This window comes from Leptopilina boulardi, unplaced genomic scaffold (genome assembly GCF_019393585.1).
Source record: "Leptopilina boulardi isolate dan_hultmark-lab unplaced genomic scaffold, ZJU_Lbou_2.1 LbouV2_208, whole genome shotgun sequence".
NCBI classification, from domain to species: Eukaryota; Metazoa; Arthropoda; class Insecta; order Hymenoptera; family Figitidae; genus Leptopilina; species Leptopilina boulardi.
The window spans coordinates 1,539,246-1,564,869 of record NW_026137761.1 but is presented as its reverse complement, the minus strand read 5'-3'; the positions used below and the strand labels follow the sequence as shown (position 1 = coordinate 1,564,869).

At 31.6% G+C, this 25,624-nt stretch overlaps 1 protein-coding gene across 1 annotated transcript; it reads right to left on the bottom strand.

The window, feature by feature from the left end:
• Positions 1 to 537: 537 nt before the first annotated feature.
• On the bottom strand, positions 538 to 24,281 carry LOC127278578 (E3 ubiquitin-protein ligase UBR5). Its single transcript, XM_051300358.1, has 16 exons — positions 24,065 to 24,281; positions 22,566 to 22,766; positions 12,588 to 17,216; positions 8,436 to 8,784; positions 8,017 to 8,356; positions 7,713 to 7,936; positions 5,305 to 5,817; positions 5,038 to 5,229; positions 4,575 to 4,946; positions 4,316 to 4,501; positions 4,109 to 4,231; positions 3,382 to 3,591; positions 2,939 to 3,300; positions 2,651 to 2,857; positions 2,206 to 2,584; positions 538 to 1,276 (listed from the first exon to the last, which is right to left on the bottom strand). The coding sequence occupies exons 1-16, from the start codon at positions 24,124 to 24,126 to the stop codon at positions 1,064 to 1,066; spliced, it is 8,562 nt and encodes a 2,853-aa protein (XP_051156315.1). The 5' UTR covers positions 24,127 to 24,281; the 3' UTR covers positions 538 to 1,063.
• Between the last annotated feature and the right edge of the window lie 1,343 nt (positions 24,282 to 25,624).

The window sequence follows — 25,624 nt, the reverse complement described above, 5'->3', positions numbered from 1 at the left end:
ATTTAGAAAATTGATTACAAATTTTCTTTATCCGTTTCTTTTTCTAAAAAATACATACGTCTGGAAGGACAAATTATTGTCATTAAAATTCATTTCTTATTGTGTCAAAGAAATATATATATATACATATATATATATATATTTACAAAGAAGTGATTATTCTTTGTAAACAAAAAATATAATCGGCCTGGAATTGTTTTCTATTTATTCTATGTTTTAACAGTTGTGCATTTACTTGAAATTTTTAATTGCTTCTCGTACTCGACTATAATTTGCGCTGTACATATGTATTTCTTGGAAATGGTGCGTAACACGTCAAGGGACAAATCCAATTCTCATGCTTTTTCACTTACAAGGTGAGTCTCGTTTTAAAAACTTAATCTACGTCTTCTGTTACGTCTGGTACACGCCTAATAAAAAAATTTTTAATCGTATATAAACACCTTGCTTTTCCTTGTCGCTAGAAATTTATAGATTTTACGTATTTTATTAAATTAAACGAGAAAGTTGTTTTGTTAAATGAAAACTCAGTAAATGTGAGATTTTTCTCAATTTTTTTATTACTGTTTCTAAAATTTACCAACTGTTGGGATTTATTTTTCACTTACGATGTAAATTTTCCTACAGATTTCATTTGTGTGATTGATTTTTGTTTCGATGATTCAACATTTACAAAGTTTATTCTTTTTTTTATAATTATAATAATGATAATCTTTTTAAAACTGAAAAAGCTTATTTTCTCCATTTTTTGGGTGAATGAAATGTCGAAACATTTGAATGTCCGTAACAATTTATAATAGTTGAGAAAGATTTATTCGTTTTTCTTTTCTATAAAGGCTAAATATGACACATTAACATAAAATCTTATTAAGACGAAGACCAATTTCCTTGATCGAAATAATGAAATATTATAATTACACCTTACAAATTTATAAATGTTATAAATTTTTCTAGGAGAAAAAGGAAAATAACAACATATTTTGCATTTTCTTTTCATAATATATGTTATAATGCTTATTGCGGTTTCCTTTAAGGACTATCGCAAGTATACAGAGAACAAAGTTCATACGAATCCAAAGTTCTTTGCCTTTATGGCGAGAAGTAATTTGTGACGTAGCACGTGTCGTGAGCTGTACAGTGGAACGTAAAGTCGAGAGATGCAAGTGTTTGCAGTTGGTAGGTGCATGTCATCAGCAGGTCGGATTGTCACACTTGGCATTGGTTGAAAACCACCTTCACTTGCAGGCAACGCTGGGGATCCAGTCCAAAAGTATACCTGTCAATTTTCTAATTATTAGTTTCTATGTCTCGACTGCACGCAAAATTATATCCTCTTACATTTGTAAGTACATTTGTCTAGAAAAAAATACATTCCACATTTTGCAAAATTCCTAATATTTGAGAAAATTACCTTCCTTTTTCTGAATCCATTTAAGGATGTTTATTCACGGAAATGCAGACCTCCAGAAAAAAATATCAATTTTCAAGAAAAAAATGTTCTGTCACATCGCTTCTACAGAATTTTTTAAAAATGATTGGATTTCAATGTAATATGGCTTATTTTCTTTAGAAAATGATTCTCCAGAACTTCACCGTGGGGATTTTTAAACAAGCAAGCCGTTTAGAAAATATGACTATTTGTAGCCATATTTTCCAAACGGCTTGTTTGTTTAAAAATTGTTTAAAAAATTGTTCGTTGTAGAGAATCATTTTCTAAAGAAAATAAGCCATATTACATTAAAATCCAATCATTTTTAAAAAATTCTGTAGAAGCGATGTGACAGAACATTTTTTAAGTTTTAAATTTTTTTCTTGAAAATTGATATTTCTTCTTTCAGAAAGTACAATTAATAATATTATTTTAATTATTTAAATGTTAATTAATAATTTTTTTGTGGGAGGTCTGCATTTCCGTGGATAAACGTCCTTAAGAGAACATCAAAATCACCTTCAATAAGGTGAAAAATGACCATTTATTTTATCAAATATGAACAAGACTTGAGCTTGACAATAGAATTATCACAAACTAAAACTTGCATAATTAAGCAGATAATTTGACTCATATTTCAGTTTCTACAACTCAATTTATTATGTATTTATGTAAAATAAAAATTATTTCATATATGTAATATTCGCATCAGAAAATTTTATTATACCCGTTTTCCGACGTCGTGATGTTTAAGGAAAAAAACTTGAAATACTTACTAAGTCTTGTCGTTCAACGTGAGACATTTTCTCCACAATAGACCAAAGCCATCGTTTAAATTTGACGAGCCGCTCTGTTGATTCTCCAGATTCATCATTAAATGAAGTATAGGATATTAGAACGGAGACATTTATATCACCAACGCCATTCAGTAAAAGTCTCAAATCTTCAGAAGTTAGACCATCCAATGCGCCTTCCGGAAGAACATCAAAGACGCCATCCCTCATCGAATCCAGAGCTTTCTCCTGCACTTTAATCATTCTCACTTCTGCGTACTTTCGCACATAATCATAAACGTTGGTTCCTGTTACTTCAATGTCTCGACCATTGGGTACTAACTCGATTGAGCCTCCTCCTTCTTCTTGGCACAGGTCAATGCTGAGAAAAAACACCAATTGAGTTTTAAAAATTATCAAAATGATATTTTCCTCTTATATTATTTACCTGAACGTGAGCTCCAGTGCTGAGAATAAACTGTTACTATCCTTAGTTTCTGCATCAATCACTAGTTGCCTTAGACTTTCGTAAATTACAGAATCAAAAAATGCAAGATCATGGAACCGAATAGGTCTACCCAATATATATTTGATTACGTGTCGATTCAAGAATATTGGACACAATTCATTTTGTAAAAGACATAATCCAATAAGCCTGTAAAGGAAATTGAATATTTTTTCAATTTTTCTCTTCTGTCAAAGTTAATAATTAATAAATTAATAAATCTTTACTGACCTTCCTACATTTCTGAAAGCATTTAATCGTTCATAACTAGCTCTACCTTGCCTAGGTGTGTAAAAACCTCTCTTCCCCGGAGAATAAAATAGAGGAGCATTATCTTCTGTATCGTCTAAGAATATACTTTCCATGCTTTTCTTTTTGCTGCTTCCGCAGCGTTCAGTTAAACTAAAAACGTCTAAATCTAAAAGTGCCTCATTAGCAAGATCCTGACTGTGACTATGAATCAACTCAAACGCTTCGTCCACTTTTTGCCTTAGAGCCTCTTCCGTCGCGAGTAACATTAATAATTGCGCCGGTGAAAGTTCCAACAACATTCCAGTTATTTTTTCTGCTAACGTAGGTCTCAATGTTTGCACCTACAAGATCAGAAAGGAAATTAGCTGTTGCTTTCTAATTTCATTGCAACTTAATCGACAAGCGTGAAACTAAAATTTTACCTTGGGGTAGAGTCTATCTCCCAACTGTTGTTGATGCATCGTTAGATGATCATTGCTTAAATGGTTTGCAGTTGTCGAATGAGAATTTGCCGATGAACCACCAGTGCCGGATCCACTAGCACCTTCAACTGCACTCGATGGATGAAAGGATCGAGCGTCAAATGACAAAGCTCTTCGTGTTTCCCTACACTTCCCAGAAGATCGTGAAGTCTGCAAATAAAACCTTGGTTCAAAAAGAAAATCATGAAACTGTTAAAGTTGAATTAATTTTACGTAATTTTGTGAAATTTAAACAATTTTCACCGTCTAGTTTTGAAAATATTTGCAATTAAATTAACATCGTGTCTATGGAGAGGTTACTCTCCAAAACTGTAAATTTAGTTTTTTTCAACACTTTCAGTAAAGACATAGTTTCTTCAAATTTGGATAGAATCTGTAATTCTTAATGTATTTTGATAAATGTTTTACTGTTAGTTATTCTTAGTGATAGTGTGTTTCACAGATAGCTGATACACATAAAATCGTTCAAATAATTATAATGATTTTAGTTTTAATACATTTTTGTGAGTCACATGGTATAACAATTTTTTTTTGCCAATATCTCATTAATTTTACGATATTTATCCTACATTCTTTGTATTTGTGACTCATAGTAACGTAAATATACTTAAAAATTAGTTTGCTACACATTTCTCCTTAAAAAGCCATTCTATTTTCGTTAAATTACCTGTCTTCTAAGATTATGATCGCGATCTCTGCTCTTTAATTTTTGTAAAACATTATACTGCGTATATTTAGTTCCAACTTGTGCAGCTTCGAGATTTGGAAGTTTTTCATTTGCCAATAACGCCTGAAAGTAAAAGTTAAGTAAAATTGTGAAATTTACAATATTAATTGTTGAGCACATCAATTAGAGAATTAATGAAAACAATACCTCAGCAATCGCAGTGTAAAACCCTCGAGCAACTCCAGAACCCTCTCCTGGTTCGTCTTTAAATGTTACTTTAACTCGATTTACCGCTAAAGGAGGTGTATTCGTGGCTCTTCTGTTGTAAAGGTTATATTGTGTATTTAATTCCTTCATCGTTTGGACCAGCAACTGCGTTCTATCACGTTCAACCTATTTTTCAATAGAATGTTTTAATAAATTACTCAAATTCATGAATAAAGAAAAAATAGAAGAGAAAAATAACCTTTGAAAGAGTAATGTCTTTTTGTTGAGAATTTTTTAGTTTCTCCATATCTCTACGGAATTTAGCTTCCTTGACAGGAAAGCCGCCTAATTCTGATACAACAGATCCTGCTTCAAGTCCAACATCTTCCATAAAAACTCTTCCAAACAAATCGAGCGAGAGTCTCCAGCGTCCAAGTAAAATGTTGTGTGAAATATTCGTACCAATTGTTGACACTGTTTTAGTTGTTTCTATAGGACTTGTTTCGACAGTTTCATGCGCCGAAATTTCATGACTCGATGCCGTGGGATCAACTTCCTCTGTGACATTTTGCGCCTCCATGGCTAATACCACAAGAACATCAGGCGCACCAACTTTATTTACATTTGATTCCTGAATATTTTTTCATAACATTTAGTAAATGTAGACAAATGGAACATTATTTAAAAATAAATTAAATATTTCTCGTTAAACTGGTACATACCGATACAGTTCCTGCTCTAACAATGACACTTCTGCCATTTTTACAAGCGTCTTTACTCTTTCCACTCGGTGCAGCAGCAGCAGCAGCATCACCTTGACTATTTGGCGATACAATAATTGGAGCTCTGTCAAGTTGTTCACTTGCCACTGGTGATTGTCCATCAGCAGTGGAATTTAAAATTTTTGATTTGTCCTATAAGACAAAAAAACAAATACAAAATAATGAGAAGGAATAATTTTTTTGAAAATTAACAATGCCTATTATTACCGTGCATTTACTCGAACCGGGTTCACTTGTGTTTAATGAATTGCGTCGATTGTCAGACACAGTACTGGAGCCAGGTCCCTGAATAATCTGACTCAAGGTTAGAGTTGCGCCGGTATTTTGATTATCAATACTGCGAGTCGAGAGACCGAGTCGGGTAGGTAAACCCTCAAGTGTATTTTGATTAGAGTTTGGATTCGACACCAGAGGTTGTCTTGGAACACCGAACAGATCCTCGCGTCTCGAGTGTGGCTGCAGTAGATGCGGCTGATCAGCTAGTGGTAATGCCTCACTTATAACTGTATCGAATGGATCGATTGGCGGACAACCGAGACACAATGTTGAGTCTGATCTTTGCAAGAAAGGATGCTTTCTCCCTTTTCCCGCTTGACTAATACTACTTCCCGTTCCACAAACTGGAACCTGCAATAAATCTGGATATTCCACTGGATCGGATTCCATTGCAGCGTTTCCTGGCAAAGTATCATCCTCCCCTTCTTCATTTTCGTTCTCGTCCTAAACGTAATATCAAATTTATTTAGAAAACATTACATTTACCATTTTATTTGAACTCTAAACTAAAAAGATTCTTTTGGTTTATACTGTGTTGCAATTTTGTCACACTATTCCTGAGATAATATTAAATTCACTGTATGCTCCAACATAGTAATGTATATGAGATCCTGCTCAATTGTCCGGATGTATGTATGTATGTATGTGTGTGTGGAACTTTTTTGTGAACATGATATCTTTAACAGGTTTCAATGGATTTGGGTAGAATTTGGTAGGCTTATTTATCACATTAATCTCTCAAAAATAACGAGAGGGTTTTTAAAAATACCCCCAAAAAAAATTTTATCGTCTTTTTTCCAACATTTTTTTTAATTGAAAAAATTTTTAAATAGAAAAATTTAAGGTGGTATATAATAAAATTGTTTTCCTTACATCAAGACGAATCGATTGGTATATATAAAGTATAGATTTGATTTAAATTTTAAGAATTAATAAAAATTGAAAAATCAAAAATTCATATTTTAGCTAAAAAAATGTGTGTTTATTTAAATTCAAGTTAATATATAAATCAATTGTATTCCTTGCATTGCAACAAATCGATTCGTATATATAGAGTATATGTTACACCCAAAATTAATTAAAATTTTGTTAATTTTTCAAAAAATTTAAGAAATTTAAAACAGTTTTCAACTCGAAATGTTTTAAATCAATCAATTGAATTGGAGAAATTCATTGCTTCCTCCACGAGAAAGCAAATTTTTTGCTTCACACAATGAGGAAGCAAAATGTTTATGAAATAAACATAAAGGACCCCCTCCTTGTTTTACAAATTTTTCAAGTTTGATTTACGGAAATTAATTAATTCAAATTTTCAGCAAAATTTTCAAGAGGAAATTAAGGACTTCAATTTTAAGCATATTTACAAGTCAAAGGTCAATTTTTGGAATTATTAACAAAAAATTGAAAATATCTTCAATTATTTAATAAAAATTAACTCAAAATAATTGCCATTATCATAGATATTGAATCAAATGTAAATATTTTTTTTAAATTAGACAACAAAATAATAGAAATTATCTTCAAATATTTAATAAAGTAATTAAAAATATCTTCAATGACCAAACAAATTATTAAATAATTTATTTGAGGGGCAGCGTACAATAACTACCGCTACGCTCAGCCGGTCGTTGTCAAGCTGGTTAAAAAGTGTAAAAATTTTAAACTCGAAATTTTAATTTTTTAAATATATTACATAAATAAATACATTAAATAAAAGCGCAACTTTTATCTATATGGATTTTTATTAAGTCTAATATTTTTGTTAATAAATGCAAAAAAAAACTCGAAAAATTTTCCTCTAAAATTAAATTAGTTTTTGAAAAATAAATTATGGTTTTTATTGAAAATTAAATTTTTCAAAAATCTTTTTATGAAACAATTTGAAAATTTTCAGAAAACTTCCTTGAATAGTATTAAACAAATGTCTCACGACTAATTCTTAGTTTTAAAACTCCCTGTAGACTTTTTGTGATTGAAACTAGGAAAACCTGATTACCGACCACTTTCAATTTGCAATTAAAAATAATTAAACAATAAAAGTTTATTAACTTTTTTAAGGTTTCATTGGCTTTAGTCGCCCCTAATAAGTGTATACATTAAATTAAATTTGAAAAAATAATTATTCAAGCTTTTTTGCATTTATTAACAAAAATATTAGACTTGGAAGAAAAATTCATTAAGAAAAAAGATGCGCTTTTTTATTTTCTATAAGGCATTTTAAAAATTAAAATTTTTACACTTTTTGACCAGCTTGACTCGCTTGAAAACGACCAGCCGAGTGTAGCGGTTGATATAGTTTCTAATTAATCTGTATTAAATTTTTAAAGACAAAAAAATACCTGATCATTCCACGTCGAAAATGACGAAGAATCCTTCTGGGCGTCCCCTCTTGGATCCGAGAGAGAACGCATGTAGTAAACAAGAGCGTCAAAAACATAAGCAACATGTCGAAGAGCAGAAACATCCAAGACAGGAAGACTGTCCCTATGTTCTCCGTTGTGTGCTCTCATCAATGACAGACAATAGGACAAAAATTCTCGCCTCGATGAATGTGCGTCTCCTCCTAATGTGTAGAAAATGCGTAAAGAAAGTTAAAGATTATAGCAGCACAGGATTCAGGTTGATAAACTTGATGATCCTTACCTTCGCGATCTCTGTTGGTTCTAGGAGGATCACCAACACCAGTGAAACCAACAGTGAGTCTCGTCGATCCTTGAGACGAGGAAATATTCGAGCTAGCAGTAATGCCGCTGCGTTGATTGCGATTGGAATTGCCTTGAAGTGTTAGAGACACAGCAGCGGAATTAAACAAGCCTGAAAAGTTTCCCCCAGAAAGTGATGGCGCATTGTTTAGAGGATGTTCAGGATGAGATGGGTCGGCACTTCGTGTCAGCGATACTCCAAATCGCAACTGGGCTTCTGTAGCGTCCATCACAGTCAACAGCCAATCCCATGTTGGCTTTAGATGACTTTCCAGATATATCTATGAATTTAAAAAAATGAGCGTCACCATCAAGAAACACTTCCTCAATATACACAACTATTAAATAATCAATACATACTTGCAAGTTAATAGCATCTTGATAAGTAATTTCCATAAGTCTTGGAAGAGATGGAGCATTAAGTTTGTAGTCATGCATCAGCGTCAAGAGATCAGCTATTTGTCTAATAACGATTCCAAAGGCTCTTGCTAAACAACTTGCAGTTGTTCCCATAGTTATAGGTTCTTGAGCTGCTGCAACTGTCGAAGCTGTAGAAGATCGTCTCAACGATGATGGATCTATGAAGACTAAATTACTTCCGCCAGTTACCCTTAAGCCAGCAGTGCGAGTACTCGATTCCCGATTTCTTATTGCCCATTGCATCGAAATGGGAGCCAAATTGTTTCTTTGTAAATTGCCCGATGTACCACTAAATAAAAAGAAACAATAGTTTTATAATTAATACAATTTCTGATATTAAACATTTTACAAAAATAATTCTCAAAGTAGTTTTCGATTCAAAATTCATTGAAACAAAAATAGTTATTTGTTAATTGAGAAATGTGATACTTAAAATTTGAAGAATAGAATGACAAAAGGGGACAAGCGCCAATTTTTCGAAATTGAGGTGTTTTCATAAAAAAATCAAGTAAATTCATTTACACATTTCTGTAAAAGGATTTTCTTTTTTATTGCGTTTTTAAATCGTTTTATAATGAATAATATTAAAATCATAAAATAGAATCAAATTTAATTGATTACAATTCGATTGAAAAACAAAAGAAAATGATAATAAAAATAATAATAATAATATCAATAATCAATTTAGTTTTTAACTATTTTATAATTATAATAATTGTTAATAATTAAATTTAAAAACGAGATATTGCTCGATTGCAAAACAAGAACTTAATTCATAGTTTTTTCGAAAACAAACAACTTTTCTCAAGTAAATTTTGTTTCATTAAATTTGTCAATTCAATAGAAAAAAACTAATCTTACAGTTTTTCTTTAACTTGTATATTTTTTACACAATTAATGTTTAAAGAAAATGTGCGCAGTCGATATAACCTTAAAGCACCACATTTTTTTTTATTTTTCTCCTTAATATGTAGATTTATTTAAGCAAATACAAAATCAAGAATGTGAGGTTATATTTAGAATTATCATAAGTGTTTTGCAATTTTTCTGATTCTCCAAAGCAATGTCTTTTTTTCAGACTGATTCTAACGAAAAAAAAACAAACCTGAACCAGAACTTACAATCAGCGGAAGAATTGGAAGAAGAGAAAAAAGAAAAGACTTAGGGAGAGAGAAAGATATCATCAGAAAAAAAAAATTTGTTTCCCTGACATTTCCCTGACTTTTCCCTGACTGTTTGACAGGTCAAAAAACGTTGTCCTTTTTCAAGAAAATACCCCCTTACACGACAGGATACATTTTATATACATATTTATATACATACCCAGATAACACACATTATGTACGGTAGTAGTATAATACTAGTACGGCGTACTAGACGTACTGGTACTGTACCAGCCATGTACCTTCGCACGGAACCAGGTACTGTACTAGTACGGCGTACCGGTATGCAATATCGGTAGAATACGAGTACTATACGAGTACGACGTACTGAAAACTTTTGTGACTTAGTATAACGTACTGTTATTGTACTGATACAATACATTTATATCATATATTTATGTAATAAAGTTTGAGCTAAATGAAAATTAGCTAAAAAATGACACCAAGTTGATTACATAAAACTTATGTCAGAAAAGAATTTGTTTTGATAAAGATTACGTGAAATAAGAAATTAATTGAAATAAAAATGATGCTAATGAAGAATTATCACAAATGGTGTTTAGGTCATACTATGATAGTGACAATAGAATTTAAATTAGTTAATAATTATTTCAATTGGTAAATTTCAATTATACCCCCAGAGTATTTTTAAGTTAAACTGAAGAAAATTAAATTTTTTTAAATTACCAAAAATTTCAATTTAAAACCTTTTAACACTTTGCATCTAAAACTTTTTAAAATTGAATAATTTCAATTATAACTCTTACGCTCATCTGAAAACATTTTTCAATTAAAAAATTTTTAAGTTCAATTTTTGTCTTTTATTTTTAATAAATTCTTCAGCAATAGAAATCACCAAAAAATTTCAATTCAAAATCACTTGAATTCAATTATTTTAAAAAATTTCAATTTAAAACCTTCGAAAATTTAATTATTTCTAAAAATGACGACTGTAACTCTTGAAAAATTTAATGATTTTAAATGATTTTTTACAATATTCTTCAAAAATTCAATTATTTGAAAATATTTTGAAATTCAATTTTTGTCTGCACTTTCTAATAAATTCTTAATCACCAAAAATTTCAAATAAAGAAAAAGGGGTCGAGATTTATATTACATAAATGTGATGTTCATTTCACGAACATTATGCTTCCTCGCAGAAAATATTTAATTTAATTTAGATTAAAAAAAAAATTTTTTTAATACTTTTAATTAAATTTATTTCAATTTCGATTTTGCATTTCCTGAAGAAGTTTTTGTTAATTCTTAAATTTTTCTTTTTCTTAAGTTCTTTCAAATTTTTTTCATCCTTTGTTTTAATAATGACTCTGAATTTTCACTGTAAAAAGAAAGTACTAAAATAGTATCGATTTTACGTATCAAAATAGAACCAAATAACAATTTAGTACCTAAAGTAGGTATTAAATTAATACCTTTCGTTTTACAGTGTTGAGGATTCTTCAGTTTCCTATTGAATCTTGTTTTCCGCGTCTTAACTCATCATAATTTAATCCCAATTTATATGCCTCCCTAACCCTTAACAAAAACAAAAAATTTAAATTTTTTGAAAAAATAAAAATAATGATTTCATCTATAAATTTAGGTAAAATATGAACTTAATATAGGTTAAGAAATTCGTTTTAACGCAAAGAATACGGTTTTAAAATAAATAAAGTGAAATTTTTATAATAAAAAGCTTTTTTATCAAAAAATGTATATTTGACTTTTTTAAAAAATGGTCCCAAAAAAAAATTGTGTGGATATTTTTGGAAATCCTTGTGTCCGATTTTTGGTATTAGTAAGTAGAATTAGCATGCAAAATTTCAGGGCGATCCGTCAACATTTGTTTGAGATAATTTGTACACAAGAAGCGGTGCACATATACATCCGGTTAATTACAAAAATCTGAATTGTAAATCTTTGAATATTCAATTCTTTTAAAAAAATGTAATCTAAAATTATTTGATACATTATTTTTAATTCTGTAAAATTTAACAAAATCTTTTGAAATTTAATTATTTCTAAAAATTTCAACTATATAAGTCTTTCAAAGATCAATTATTTTTAATAATTTTAATATTTCTTTAAAAACTCTAAAATTGAATTGTTGTTAAATTTTTTTTTAGAAATTTGTCCTACTTAATTAAAATTAAAAAAATTTACGTCTTCGATTCTGAAATATTCGAAATAAATTTTTTTGATAATATTACTATAGAATTATTCTTATTAAGGAATTAATAAAATAGATTTAATATCGTAATAATATCACACGGAAAAAAGTACAACTGCATCTGAGAATTTTTTCGCCATAACAATTAAACATTTCGTCAAAAGTGAACCAGCGATGTTGTATTGCTGAAATGGCTGACCAGAAAGATTGAACTCTAAATTCACTATAGCCGAATTGGCTAAGCTTTTGGCTACTGCGGTAAACTTATTCACAGCGTTGGATGTTTCGTTCCTTCATATTAATTATATTCCCAAATAGCTCGTTCTCGTCGTAAAATTTTTTTCCGTGCAATTATTTAAAGTAAAATACTTATTATTTACATAATTAAATTTAAATAAAATAAAAAAATGGACCTCTGTTGCAAGGTAAATCGACTAAATCTATTTTTTTGCGCCTTAAAGTCGATCCGAGACCTGCATTTATTAATGCATAAATAAATCATTTTTGTAAGTTAAACATTTTTGTCTTAAAACTTAGTATCTGTTCTTCCAACGAATATTATTAATAATATTTTAATTTTTTAAATGTCAAATAAATAATTTTTTCTGATGGTCTGCATTCCCCGGTATAAACATCCTTAATGTTTTAATAATATATAATAATTTATAAAATTGAAATAGAATATGTACCTACCTAATTATTTATCTAATACTGCAAACTGGTAAGAGAGATAAATAAATGATAATTAAATTAAATTACCTTCGGCGTTCTAGTTGTTCATCACCAATTTGAAATTCATCATTGTCCTGCTCATCAGTTTCTCCAGCTTCACTCTCGTCATCTTCTTGTTGACTCGATTCACCAGATTCAACTTCAGGGAAAAGCAAAATAGATCCCATACCGCCATCAGAACCCGCAGTTGCTCCAGTTTGTACACTACGTTGTGCAGAAGCAGCATCTTGATTGCTGTGATTGTCATCAGAATCAGAATCTGTTTCAGCCTCAGCCTCAGCAAGAAGATCCAATTCGGCATCAGATTCTCCATCGCCTGCTTGTTCCTCTCCCACTCCGCCAACATTATTGTCCACCTCGCCAAGAGCTTGTCCAGAGACACCTGCTCCAGAGATACCTGATTCCTCATGTTCACTCACATCGCCATCAATGTCCATTGGAACTTCCTCGCCTCCTTCAGTCTCGTCCATTGCAGAGACATCTCTTGCAATTGCAATATTACTGTTTCCCGGCTGCGCCTGTAATCCCGCCTCTAAAATCTGAGGACTTATTCCATTATGAGGAATTAGTGGCTCTATTGAAAACAATTCTTCCGATCCGTTAATAACTTCAATGGCAGAGCTCGTAAGAGTGAATGGTGCAGTGGGACGAGAAACTCCCAATCTAACAGGAGCAATCAGAGAATCGGCAGTTTCGCACAATTCCTCCACCGCTAATTTAATTAAAGCTTGAAAGATTCTACGACACTTGAGCAAAGGCTGTGAAGTTTGCGTTGTATTCGAAGTTGTCGATTTGGTTGAAGTGTTTCTTCTCTTGTTGGTGTTCGGGGCCATTTCTATCGTGAATATAACAAATATTCTCGAGACTGATCTTACAAACCGTCTGGCAACATTCGTTGCTTCTTCTTGTCGACCTGGCACTGATTCGTTTTGCAATTCACGAATCAAAGTTGTCAGTAGCGTATCCAACATTTCACAACTACACTTAACAATCAAGGAATGAGTGAATTTATCGAGCAATGCAGTTCCACTTTGACGACTTCCATTTCCTTGGTCTCCAAACAATTGGTCAATCGGATTTTCATGAACGCCTGACATTATCATACACTGAACTGCTGGCCAATCGTTCAACAGTCTTTCAAGAGCTCTTCTGCTGAATCGCGGAGGTTCCAAATCGTGATCAGGCATGTCTGCTTCAGCACCAATGCCATCAGCCGAAGTTGTCTTCCGACTGGCGGAAGTTGGCCGTTGTCTTGGGGTCGATCTGAATTGACGCTGCTCAATTGACTGTCTACCGACAGTTTGCACGAGGAACAGTAAAATACTTTCTCCCCTCGAATTAATCTTGGTGGCTAAATCGGTACTTGTCACTAAGCGACAGAGAAGATCGTAACGCGCTCCTTGCAAGCCAGAAATTAAAGCTTTGCACTTACATTTCTCCCAACAATCACAGTAAGCGGTTGGAGAAGTTTTCTTCAATTTGCAATCGTGTCCTCTGTGACAAACACGAGCGCACTCTGTACAACAGCACAAGGAGCCAGTCAGCCCACATGTTCTGCATTCAAAAATATCCTGATTTATGTGATCAGCACCGGTCCACGTGAAGCTGCATGTGTCATTGCAGCAAGTGACGAACAAAGGAGACAAATCAGGATTGGAATCTGGAGGAAGAATCATAGGCGAGCTGTCTTTACCGTCTCTATTGACTCTTTGAATGGTGTCGAGTAAAATGAGCGCAGCGTGATAAGCGCGAGCAGAAACTGCGAGCATCAATGGTGTCTGACCTTGAGCGTCTCTCGCTGAGAGCAGTTCCTTCAAATTTTGCGCCAAAACAGGATTGTCACACATGTACTTTAGAATGAGGAGTGCATTGTTTCGCCTCTCAACCGAATCGATGATGTAGGTATTGTTTGCGGCGTTGTTGCCCGATTTGTTCATCATTGAAATGCTGGCAGTGCCGATACTCAAGAGACTGTCCTCCTCACCGGATGTGTTGTCGAAAGCTTCAGGAGGCCAATTCAAGGTCGGAATAGGTTCCTCGATTGGAGCGGAACTGGCGTCGACTGCATTCGTTACCAAGTCTCTTTCGATTCCTTGATCGTTTTCCTTGTTCGAAGTGGGTGAGCACATGTTGACACAGGCGTGAAGAATATTCCTATTACCATCGCAACGTTCGGTTAAAATGGCTTGAATCTGGGTCGAGCATCCTTTTGAGTCCTGTTCCAAAGTGGCGAAGATTTGCTTCACGCCGTCGTAATCACACCTGAGAATTCGGGGCATCAACATGAGATTATCAAATGCAAGGGCAATAACTGCGACCTGATTCTTCAAATTGATTGAAGGAATATTCGGCAGTGGAATAGTGGAAGCACCAATACACAAAATAGGCGTCAAATCAAGCCAATTGGAATCACGAATCGCGTCCGCACAGTCTTTCGCAATCGGGTAGATGGTGTTGTTGCCGTCGCGAAGTATCATCGAGCACTCGGTATTTTCACCGGCGCTGGTCAAACTAATATTCTGAGGTTGCAAACCCAAAAATGCATTCAAGTCCGAGGGAATATAGCAATCTTGAACGTATCTGCCGGTGCTTAAATTGTAGATGACATAAGTGAGCTTTAATCCATTCTTAACGATCGCGTGAATACCTTGTCCGTCAATTGCGATAGTGAGAAGATTTTCGTTTGAACTTTCTGGAATGTTGACTCGTCTGGGTGTTCTCTGAAAGCAATCTGGAGCTCGAGAGTTCATCGAAGGTTTAATCACTTGCAATTCATCCTTTCTGAGGAGTCTGCAGTCCGCGAGAAGCTTAATTAATTCTTCAGCTGTTAGGTCCTTGAAATCGGCGGTACTGAAATCTTTGTCCTTGCTCTCTTTCTCCTTCTCTTTGGAATCCTTGGAGAAAAATTTCACAGCTACATAGCATCCATCAACTTTAATCACTTTTCCAATAGGAACAGTTTTCACGTCCTCAACAAAGACAACTTCTTTCAAATGCCAGTCCTCCTCGTCTTTCCTGTCTGGCTCGCTTTCGCTTTTCGGAGCCATTTTCTTTTGGCGCTTGTGGCTCGTTGTAATGCTTCCAGTATCACTGCAGGTGCTCGATGCCGGTGACGGAGGAGGAGGCATGTCCAGTCGATCGGCAGTTTCCTTGTGAATGGTCTTATTGCTGGAACCACTATTTGTGTTGTTGCCATTGGTTTCCCTTTTCTCAGATGAGACTGCACTTGCCAGTGAGCCGGGGGGAAGGATCTTGAACCTGCAAATAGCATCCAAATTCCAAACAGCTGACAGCAGTTGTCCAACTTTGGGAACGCCATTGGCGATAGTGAAACCAATTGCTCCGGGTTGATAGATGGGACTGTTCTTCATGCAGACATGAGTGCCATAGCTGATTTCGGCAGACAATGCTGTGGATGGCTTGTGTTTACGAGATTTCGCCTTGTATTTCTCCCAGAGTTTCATACGTTGAGCAAAAGGCAAGACACCCCACCAATAAAGAGATCCACTCTCGAGTTTCGCGACTGTATATAGTGCGCAAGTGTGAAGAGATATAATCTTGTCGAGAATAAATTCGGAGAAAGCTTGTGCAGGGTGTTCTAATCGAGAAGCAACAGGACCGAGCAAATCGTCTAACCAGGTGGCAACTTTGCCACTTTCTGTACTGACGGAACAGCGGATCGCAGTCGCCGAAATATTGACAATCTTTTCTCCCGTAAGGCCTAAATTTATTGTCTTAGGATGATGAATATTTGGATTTTCAGGATTCTTATATGGTTCAGAGTCTGCCCATTTCCATTGATACAATTGTCCAGTCGAGGACACGCCTATCAATTCACTGTAGAGAGCTGCAATTTGTACAAATTTCGGTGGTGATTCGCCAATTCGTTCGTGGAACCACTCCAATTCTTCAGATATCCAAAGTGGACTTTGTGAGACCAATTCTTTTTTCTTGCTGTCGGGATCCTTCTCCCAGGAGTCTTTCAAAGCAGTTTCCAACCATCGCCGAGGTCCATAATACTGACGATCCCTCCATCGACTGAAACTGTCTCTGTCCCTATCCCGTTCCGTTGAACGTTCTCCGTCCCTGTCACTCCCAAGCCTTCTTGATGAACTACTGCGATTTCTTATTCCACCATAGCCAAACATATCCTCCGAGAACATGGAATCTGCGTCGATGATGACAGAGTGCTCGTTACTAAATCCACCGTCTAAAAGAGATATAAGGTCTTCTGGTACATAGCCATCGGCAGCGTCCTCCGCGTCGTCGCCTTCTTCATCGTCTCGGGATAATAAATTGTTAACTGCCAAGTTGACGTCCAAGTTTGTACGCTGCAGCTCTCGCATGATGATGTTTCGACTTTTACCTTGCAAAACTACTTGGGCTTGGGCAATCAATTCATCGGGAACAAAAGGAGCTGGCACAGAAACGATGGGTCGCGTACTGCTGCTGCTGCTGCTGCCTCCCATTATTACTCCCGGCGGTCCTATTCTTCCGCTACTTCCACTACCACTTCCACTACTTCCTCCTCTGATTGCTGAACTTCCTCGCATTATTCTTGCTCGAGAACGTGATATACCCGCTCGACTTCCAGTCCCAGTGTTTCCGCTTCCGCTTGGTGTAGAAGTTGAATTTCCCACTTGACTTTTTGAGGTACTATAAAAAACAAAATTATATTTTTAATGTGCACATAAAAATTCTTAGATTAACTACATTTTATTCATTGAACATTTTTTTTCCTAGTACATACTTGAAATAAATTAAATTTTATTAGAAGTGAAAACTGAAGCTGTATAAAGCTTAGTTCGAATCGAATTCTAAAGCATCAAAGTTAACAGTGTAAGTTTAAATGTTAAATTTTCCTGAAAAATTAAATTGCTTGACATATTCTAAACATTTTGGATTTGGACTCTTTCTTCTATACGGGATATTTCATATGAAAATGACCAGTCATGTCTATGATTTTTTTACTATTCGTTTTTTGCAGTGTTTTGGAAGCTAAATGAGTTTACCGAATTTAAATTGAAAATAATAAGTTATTTAACAAAACTTCAAGTTTTGATACTTTAAATATACATTGATCCTACATAAATCTACTTTAACCCTACATTGAATCTAGTTCGACTTAGAAGCGGTGAATGACAGGCAGACGGATGCTAAATTTTCTTAAAATCTGCATGAAAAGAAATCTTAGATTTATTAGTTTCTTGTTCTAACCTATAAGGCACAGTCAAATTTCATTGTTATTTTTAATTTGCTTTTTCAATAACAGTCGCCATTAATTTAAGATATTAAATTTGAAAAAAAATTGAGATTTGATATATTTCTAGTTTTTAAATATGTTAAACTTGAACATTTTTTTAGTTCATTAGCCATAATATTATGGCTTAAATTTTTCTTTTTTTATGAAATTAATAATCAAAAGTATGAGGTTCCGGATCTTATTTTGCAACCTCAAATTTTTTACTTTTTAAAAAACACTATTATTCAGAGAGTATTTAATACTTGATATTGAGACTTAACAAATTATAAATTTCTTGATTCTGTACGAAAAAATGATAAAATAGTTGCAGAAATATTCGTCTATAAGACAATAATAATATTTGAAATTTTTTAGATTTTGTAATTTTTTTGAGGACCTCCTAAAAATTTGAGATTTTTTAATATTGATAAAATTTAGTTCCCATTAAAACTTGAAGTAGGTGTATTGCTACGTTTTGGAAAAAACATTTAAAAATTTTTAATTTAAAAAGATTAATTTTTATTTCTCTAGAATTTAAATTTCAGGAAAGAAATATTAATTTATGGACTTCAAGTGGTACTTTAACAATAAAATATATTTACATTTTTATATAAAAATTTGTAAATTACATATCTATTAAAGAAAGCAAAACACCTACGACAAGTGTTAATATCAACTAAATTATTCCAAAATTAAAATATTTTCAAAACCTAAAATTTTTAGGAAGTCCTAAAAAAATTACAAGCTCCGAAAAAATTTGAAATGTGATTATTATTTTAAAGAAGAAAGTTTCTGTAACTATATTTTATTATTTTTTAGTACAGAATCAAGAAATTTATACTTTTTGTAAGTCTTAATATCAAATATTAAATACTCTTTGAATAATAAATAAAAATAAAATAATAAAAGTACAAAACTTGAGGTTACAAAATAATGTTCCGAACTTCCTATTCTTAAATTTAGAATATAATTTTTTCGGTGTACATTTTATTATAGCCATTTTTGTGGATTCAAAGAAAAAATTATATATGGTCAGTTCATTGAATTTTGTCTGCGCGCTGTTGCAGTCAAATTTTAAAAAATTTAATTTTGAAATATGTTAAATTTGAACATTTTCTTAGTTCATTAATCACAATGTCATGGCTTAATATTTTTTTTAAATAGAAGAATATTTAAAGGTAACTTAAACTCAATTGTCAAAAATCACTTAAATTATTAATGCACCGGATAAGTTTAGGAAAAGTGTTTAAATCGTTTAACAAAATTTTCATGAAATGAACACAAAAAGTTCATACTTCAACTTAGTAGAGGTTTTTAATTAAATGACCAGAAATAAATTTCAAATATTATGGAAATTTGCTTTCCTGACTATTAGACGCCCTGGTAATATATTCAATAATTTTTTAATATAAATAATTTTTTTGTAAAACCACCATAAAAGAATAGTTAATGTTAAGAAATTTTTAATAAATTATAGATTACTTGAGTTTTTCAAACTCAAAGTGTGCACCATAACAGCATATTAGAAAGAGAGAAAATTCTTAGAAAATTATTCTGCAAGTTCTTTAAAATAAAACATATTCTAGAGAACAGTGTTCAGAAAGTTAAAAAATCATTATAATAATATGATTATATTATTATTATATAATATGAATATTTATAATGCTGAATTTTCAGTTTCAGACACTTTTCTCCTCATATACAAGTTACAGCAAAAGCCAAATTTAAACATTTCAAAATAAATATTTAATAAATTAAGGGTACAATAAAAGCCCATGTTGGCGGTACATATTTTTTTGACGTGTTTTACATTTTTCAACATTAGAACTATCACTCACCATGAGTTTAGGAAAATTACGTTTTATTCTTACAAAAATGAATGAACATTGACAGTAATTATGATTTAATAAACTTTCTCTATTAAATATGTTCTAAAAACGACAGATATCTAAAAACAATTTATTTATTTTTAAAACTGTTTAAAAAATGTGTTAAATTAAGTTATTAATTAATAATTATTGTATAATATTATTACATTTTAAGTTTACAATATAATTTACTATTTATTAATAAAAATAGATACCGTGGCTTAAAATTAAATTGATACTATTTAATTTTAAACAATTGACTTATAAAAGATTTGCAAAAATAGAATTTATCATTTTCGAGAAAAATTTTTTAAACTTGACGATGCACGAAAGTGAGGATCATGCGTTAAAAAGTACTTAACTTTGTCAAATATTACAGTCAAAACATTTAAAACATTGCAAATGTTTAAACTTGAAAAATTTATAAACTTTTAATAATTCCAAGCCTTTTTCATGATGTACACTAGGTTCTGTAAAAATTTTGTTTTTTAACATATTGCTGCAAACATTTTTATAAGTATAGAATAGTTATTTATGATACAAGTGCGTAAAGAGAGTGATTATACGAGTGTGATATTTGCAGCACGAGGCAAATGTCACACTCGTATAATCAGATTTACGCACGTGTATCATACAACATTTTTTGCAACACCCACCTCTAAAGTTAAGTACCTATTATGAAGAATTCCAATTCTCTATTAGAATAATTTCGATTGTATAAATATCATTAAGCAGTAGTGTATAAATTTAAAAGTAAAGTTCTTTCTTTAATTTTGTGGTTTTGTATGGTCTAAAACAATCCTTATATTATGCGAGAAAAATTTCGGTGCTTAAAGTAAATTTCAGTGCGTAAAGTGAATCACTTTACACACCGTTTTAAAAAGAGCTTCTTTACACACACTTTTCCGTGTGTAAAATTTAACTTTAGAGGTTAGTGTAGCAAAAGAAAATTTTTCAAATTATTTTTTGGAAAATACTTTCGAATTATTATTTGGCAGAATTTTTTAACTTCGAAAGAACATTTTTTATAATTTTCAATTTACCGAATAATCATTTCTCATAATTATTATTGTAGAGAATTAGTATTTTTCTATTTTTCTTATTCTACAATAATAATTATGAGAAATGATTATTCGGTAAATTGAAAATTATAAAAAATGTTCTTTCGAAGTTAAAAAATTCTGTCAAATAATAATTCGAAAGTATTTTTATTATATAATCTGACGATTCGAATTGAAAAAATTATAGTCAATTCCTTTTAGATAAAACGATTTTCGAGAAAATAAAAATTCGAAAAAACAAATTTGGGGTTTAATCATGAGCCTCAAAAAACATCTTCTTTAAGATATCAAAAATTGTTCTCTGTTTATATTTTGTCTCAAAAATCAAAAAATATTTTTTCAAGCACACTTTCTTTTTCTAGGGAGAAAATCTTATATTATTTTATTTAAATTAAAAAATTAATTTTAACCCTCTCAACGCAAGTATATCATAATATCCTATATTGATACATTATGACACAAATAATTAAATAATATTAACAATTTACAATAAAGAAATTATGGATTCCTCCAATTGAAAAGCACTTTCTAAAAATTCAACAATTTTACATTAAAAAAACATCAAACATTTTTCGCTACGATAAACACTACCAAAAAACATAAGATGAAAAAAATTGAGACGACTGATCATTTTTGAATGAAATGTCTCATATTTAACTATAAATTTTTCATGGAAAATTATAGATTTATTTTTAAAAAATACATTTTTAATTAAATATACACGTGTATCAATTCAAATTGTTATCTAATTGTTAAAAAGACAGTATTGAAAAGCTTAATTTATTTATCAATTTTATAGATACTTAAGGGAGCAGTCCACGTTCGATGGTTGAAAAAATCTATTTTTTTGTTTTTGCATATTTATAATCTAGAGGTTATTAGAAATGTACCCTATGAAGGAAATTGAGGAATAGTTGTTAGTTAATGAGTAATTGAACCCCCAACATGATCGTGCGCTTGGTCCTTTCCATTATTTTCGTTAAATTATTATGCCATGCTTTTTCTAACTGGTAAACCGGCAACATCTTCTCAATGAGAAAGATGAACTCGACGGCCCTGGTGTAGACAATTAAGTCGTAAGTTTTTTCAATCATTTATGTTTAAACGCATTTTCCCAAAACTCGTGTTTTTCAAACATTTTAGTAAGACTTCGGCTAGAAGTTTTTGCTCTAGGTCAGGACACAAGCGGTTAAAAATAAATTATTTTGGAAAAAAACTCTGTAAAAATGAGAAATTTAAAAAATTTTAAAAAAGCTCGTGCCTAGACCTAACCAACGTAATAACAAATACAATAATATATATATTTTTTTATTCAGGCGGTCACGAACGCTTCAAGGTCGTGTGTGTTAATATTATTTTTAATTCAAGCAATATTTTAAGAGTTAAGAGTGTTACATTAAAAGGCAAAAAATCGTTTTTTTATTTTCACGTGAAGTTCATTCGCAAACCTTCCCTAAAAAGAGGCTCGAAATTACGGCCCGAACGTGGACTACTCCCTTAAATTGAAATTTATATTTATTGAACTTATTATTTTCTATGTTGAAAGAATCAACGAATAAAGTAATAATAATTAATGGTTATGTAAACATTTTTTAATCGATTTATTGGAAATAATTAATTTGTTCATTCAAACGTCAAAGAAAAACTAAACTTTTCATCTGTTGATAAAATTTCTGTAAAATAAAGAAGGTTATTTAAGTCACTCCTTAAAGTGTATTGCAGAAGGTGACTTACAACTTCAAATTGCATAACTTATAAAAAAAAGGTGAGAGAAAATTAAAGGTTTCTAAAAAAAATTAATTTAAGCGATCGCAAATTTATGTTGTAAAAATACCTTCTGTTAGGTTCATTTTTTCTTAAATCCAATCTATCGTAAAGAACTGTGAATGCAACTCGACAAATTCTATTGTCCTCCATAAGAAGAGCAATGTGAGTAGGTCCTACAACTAGTCGCTTAACGGAGGTCTTTAGACCGTTAAGCGCTGGTGATGTTACAAATCCATATCTGTTAATCTTCTCTGCCACTTCTTTCAATCTGAAATGAAAATTTCAATACTTTTCAAATAATTTCCATTATTTAACATTTAATTTATCAAAGATGAGCGAATAATTTCATTTACACGTGCATTAATAAATTAATTAATTTTGAATTATGTTCTGCAAATGTTTTTCAAATTAAAAAGAGTTAAAGAAACAATACTCTGCATTTCCTTCAAATAACTTGTTAATGATTACATTTAATACTGACAAAGCTAAAAAGTATGACTCATATTTCATTTCGATTACTTTAAAATATGAAATATCTGTTGATTGAAAAAAACACATCAAAAAGAAATTTTTTTATTTTACACTATTCCAATTAAGAATATAGGGTAAATTTAAAGATATTTAGTAAGAAAAAAGTAAAAAACCGACTTCATATGCAAAATTAAAAAACACTAAAAATTCTATTAAAACATTTTTGCATAAAATTGATAGAAAAGTCATTGAAATTTATATTTTATAAATACATAGATAAGAATTTAATTGGATTTGTACGTTCATTCAAAGTAAAGAAAGATACAAGAAAATTTGATAAGTTATTTTACGAGTAAGAATGACAAAATGGAGTAAGAACATCATATTCCATAAAGTGTGGTATTCAAACTTATCACGATTAAAATTAAACTCGATAGTACATCCATATTATTAGAAACTTTGAAAAAGAAAAAAAAATCAAGTGAAAGGTGTTAGGTTAGAATTGAAAAAATATCCTTCTCAAATTAATATTTTTAATCTTTGCGCTCCACCTGTGTATAATAATGACACTTAAAACCAACAACAAAAATAAGCAATTAAAAAACAGAAAAGGTTTTCTTACTAATTCCGTATAATTTGGTTCAATGAAAGGCTAAAATTATTGAATTTATGAATAATATCTTGATCAATATGCATGCAAACGTTCAAAAGTTTGTATTTTACGTATAAATTTTTCTTGCATGCATAAAACTATAACCGGTGAAAATATTAAGGAAATTTATAAAGAAAACTATCAGAACAAGAAGAAGGTGAATAAAAATAAAATACATTGGAGTTTATAGCGGTTAACAATTCCTATCGTTAATGCTAATCATCAAAGATGAAGTCATTGCATCACAGGAAAACTGGAAAAGCCTTGAGATTATTTAATTTAGAAGCAACTGCAAATAAAACTACTGAAAATAATAAAATAACTATTTTTGTCACAAACATTGAAAATAGTTCAACTGATTATAACAGGACAGTAATTATTCATTAGATTAGACTTGATGGAAGTCTAGCTTATTGGAGTATAGAGCACGAATTTGTACATACCGTTCATTTAATTGATCGTCCGTTCCAGGCAACGGATGTACAACAAAATGTATTGAAGTCATTGTCTCTGTAAATGAAACGTTTACTGATCAAGACAGCTTCTTTTAATGTCTTTATACACAAAATTTCACTAATACATAAACTGAGCCAGCCATGTTTCAGAACAGGAGAAACATCCAGTTACGTATTCCTAAAAACTAACGTGTGTGCATACAACCTTTCGCGTTCGCAAAAACATTAAACTTATCCAGACTGTTTCTTTTATGCATGCACACGCAAGCGACATTCTGTAATTGGTTAGAAATCCCCGCGTTATTTCAAATGCAGAAATAAAAGTGAGCAATTTTACAAATTATTTTTCAATATTAGAACCAACCATACAAGTTAAATTAATATTAGTATTCTAAGACTAAATTAAAATTAAACTCATGTTTTTTAAATGATGTTTAAAACATTTTATTGAAAAGAAAACAAAATGTATATCAACATGTCCACCAATAAGAACTAGTATTACATTGTAAACAGAGCTTTCTAAATAACTAAGGGTACGGTCACACCTCGGTATAGCGAGGCTACCTATATGTATATCATATAATATAACGTATAAGAGTGAGAGAAATAAGAATATTTTTTATTTCTCACACTCTTATGGAGCATTTACAGTTTCGGCAAAAAATTTTCTTCACTTTGCATTTTCCGAAGTACACTTACCTGATTGGTTGTCCAGAATCTGATTCATTGTGGACAACCAATCAGGTAAGTGTATTTCGGAAAATGCAAAGTGAAGAAAATTTTTTGCCGAAGGTGTAAATGCTCCATATACGTTATATTAGGCGTTTTCGGCAGATGCTCCAGGAATACTCCAGAACATTTTATAGTCCAATCACCTATTAATTCTATTGGATCCAGACAATCAAAAAATGCTCCAAAGCACTCCGGAGCATCTGCCGAAAACACCCATTTTAAGGCCTTAAACAGAATAGATTCTTGAACGGGAACGCAATCGTAAACGGAAACATAAGAATGTGTAAGAGAAGGATAGCAAATATCTTTATTCTTCTCTCACACATGCTTACGTTTGCGTTCACGATTGCGTTCCCGTTCAAGAATCTATTCTGCTTAGGCCTATATACGGAAGCCTGTACGGCTCACGAGCGTCTCGGACGCAAGTGGCGGTGTTTCGTACCACAAGTGGCACGAAGTCCGTCCAACTTGTGGCAAGTTCGTTAGTTCGTGCCACTTGTTGGACAGACTCCGTGCCACTTGTGAAAAGTGGATTTCTTGAAGGGTCATTCACAAATATGACAATTCCGTTGTATTCTGTTGCCGTCTATTTCGTCAGTGCTTTTCATTTCAAGTATAATTTCATCCGGGCAAGTCCGTTTAATGTTTTTGAATAAAAATGAATTTGTTATTTTTTAATTGAAAATATATGTAAAAGATTACATTTCAGTGTAAACAAATGATATTGACATCTTTATTAATCTTAAATATTCATAAAAATATACTTTTAATTTTAAAAAATAAAATCCTCTTCATGTATTTTAAATTAAAAAATGA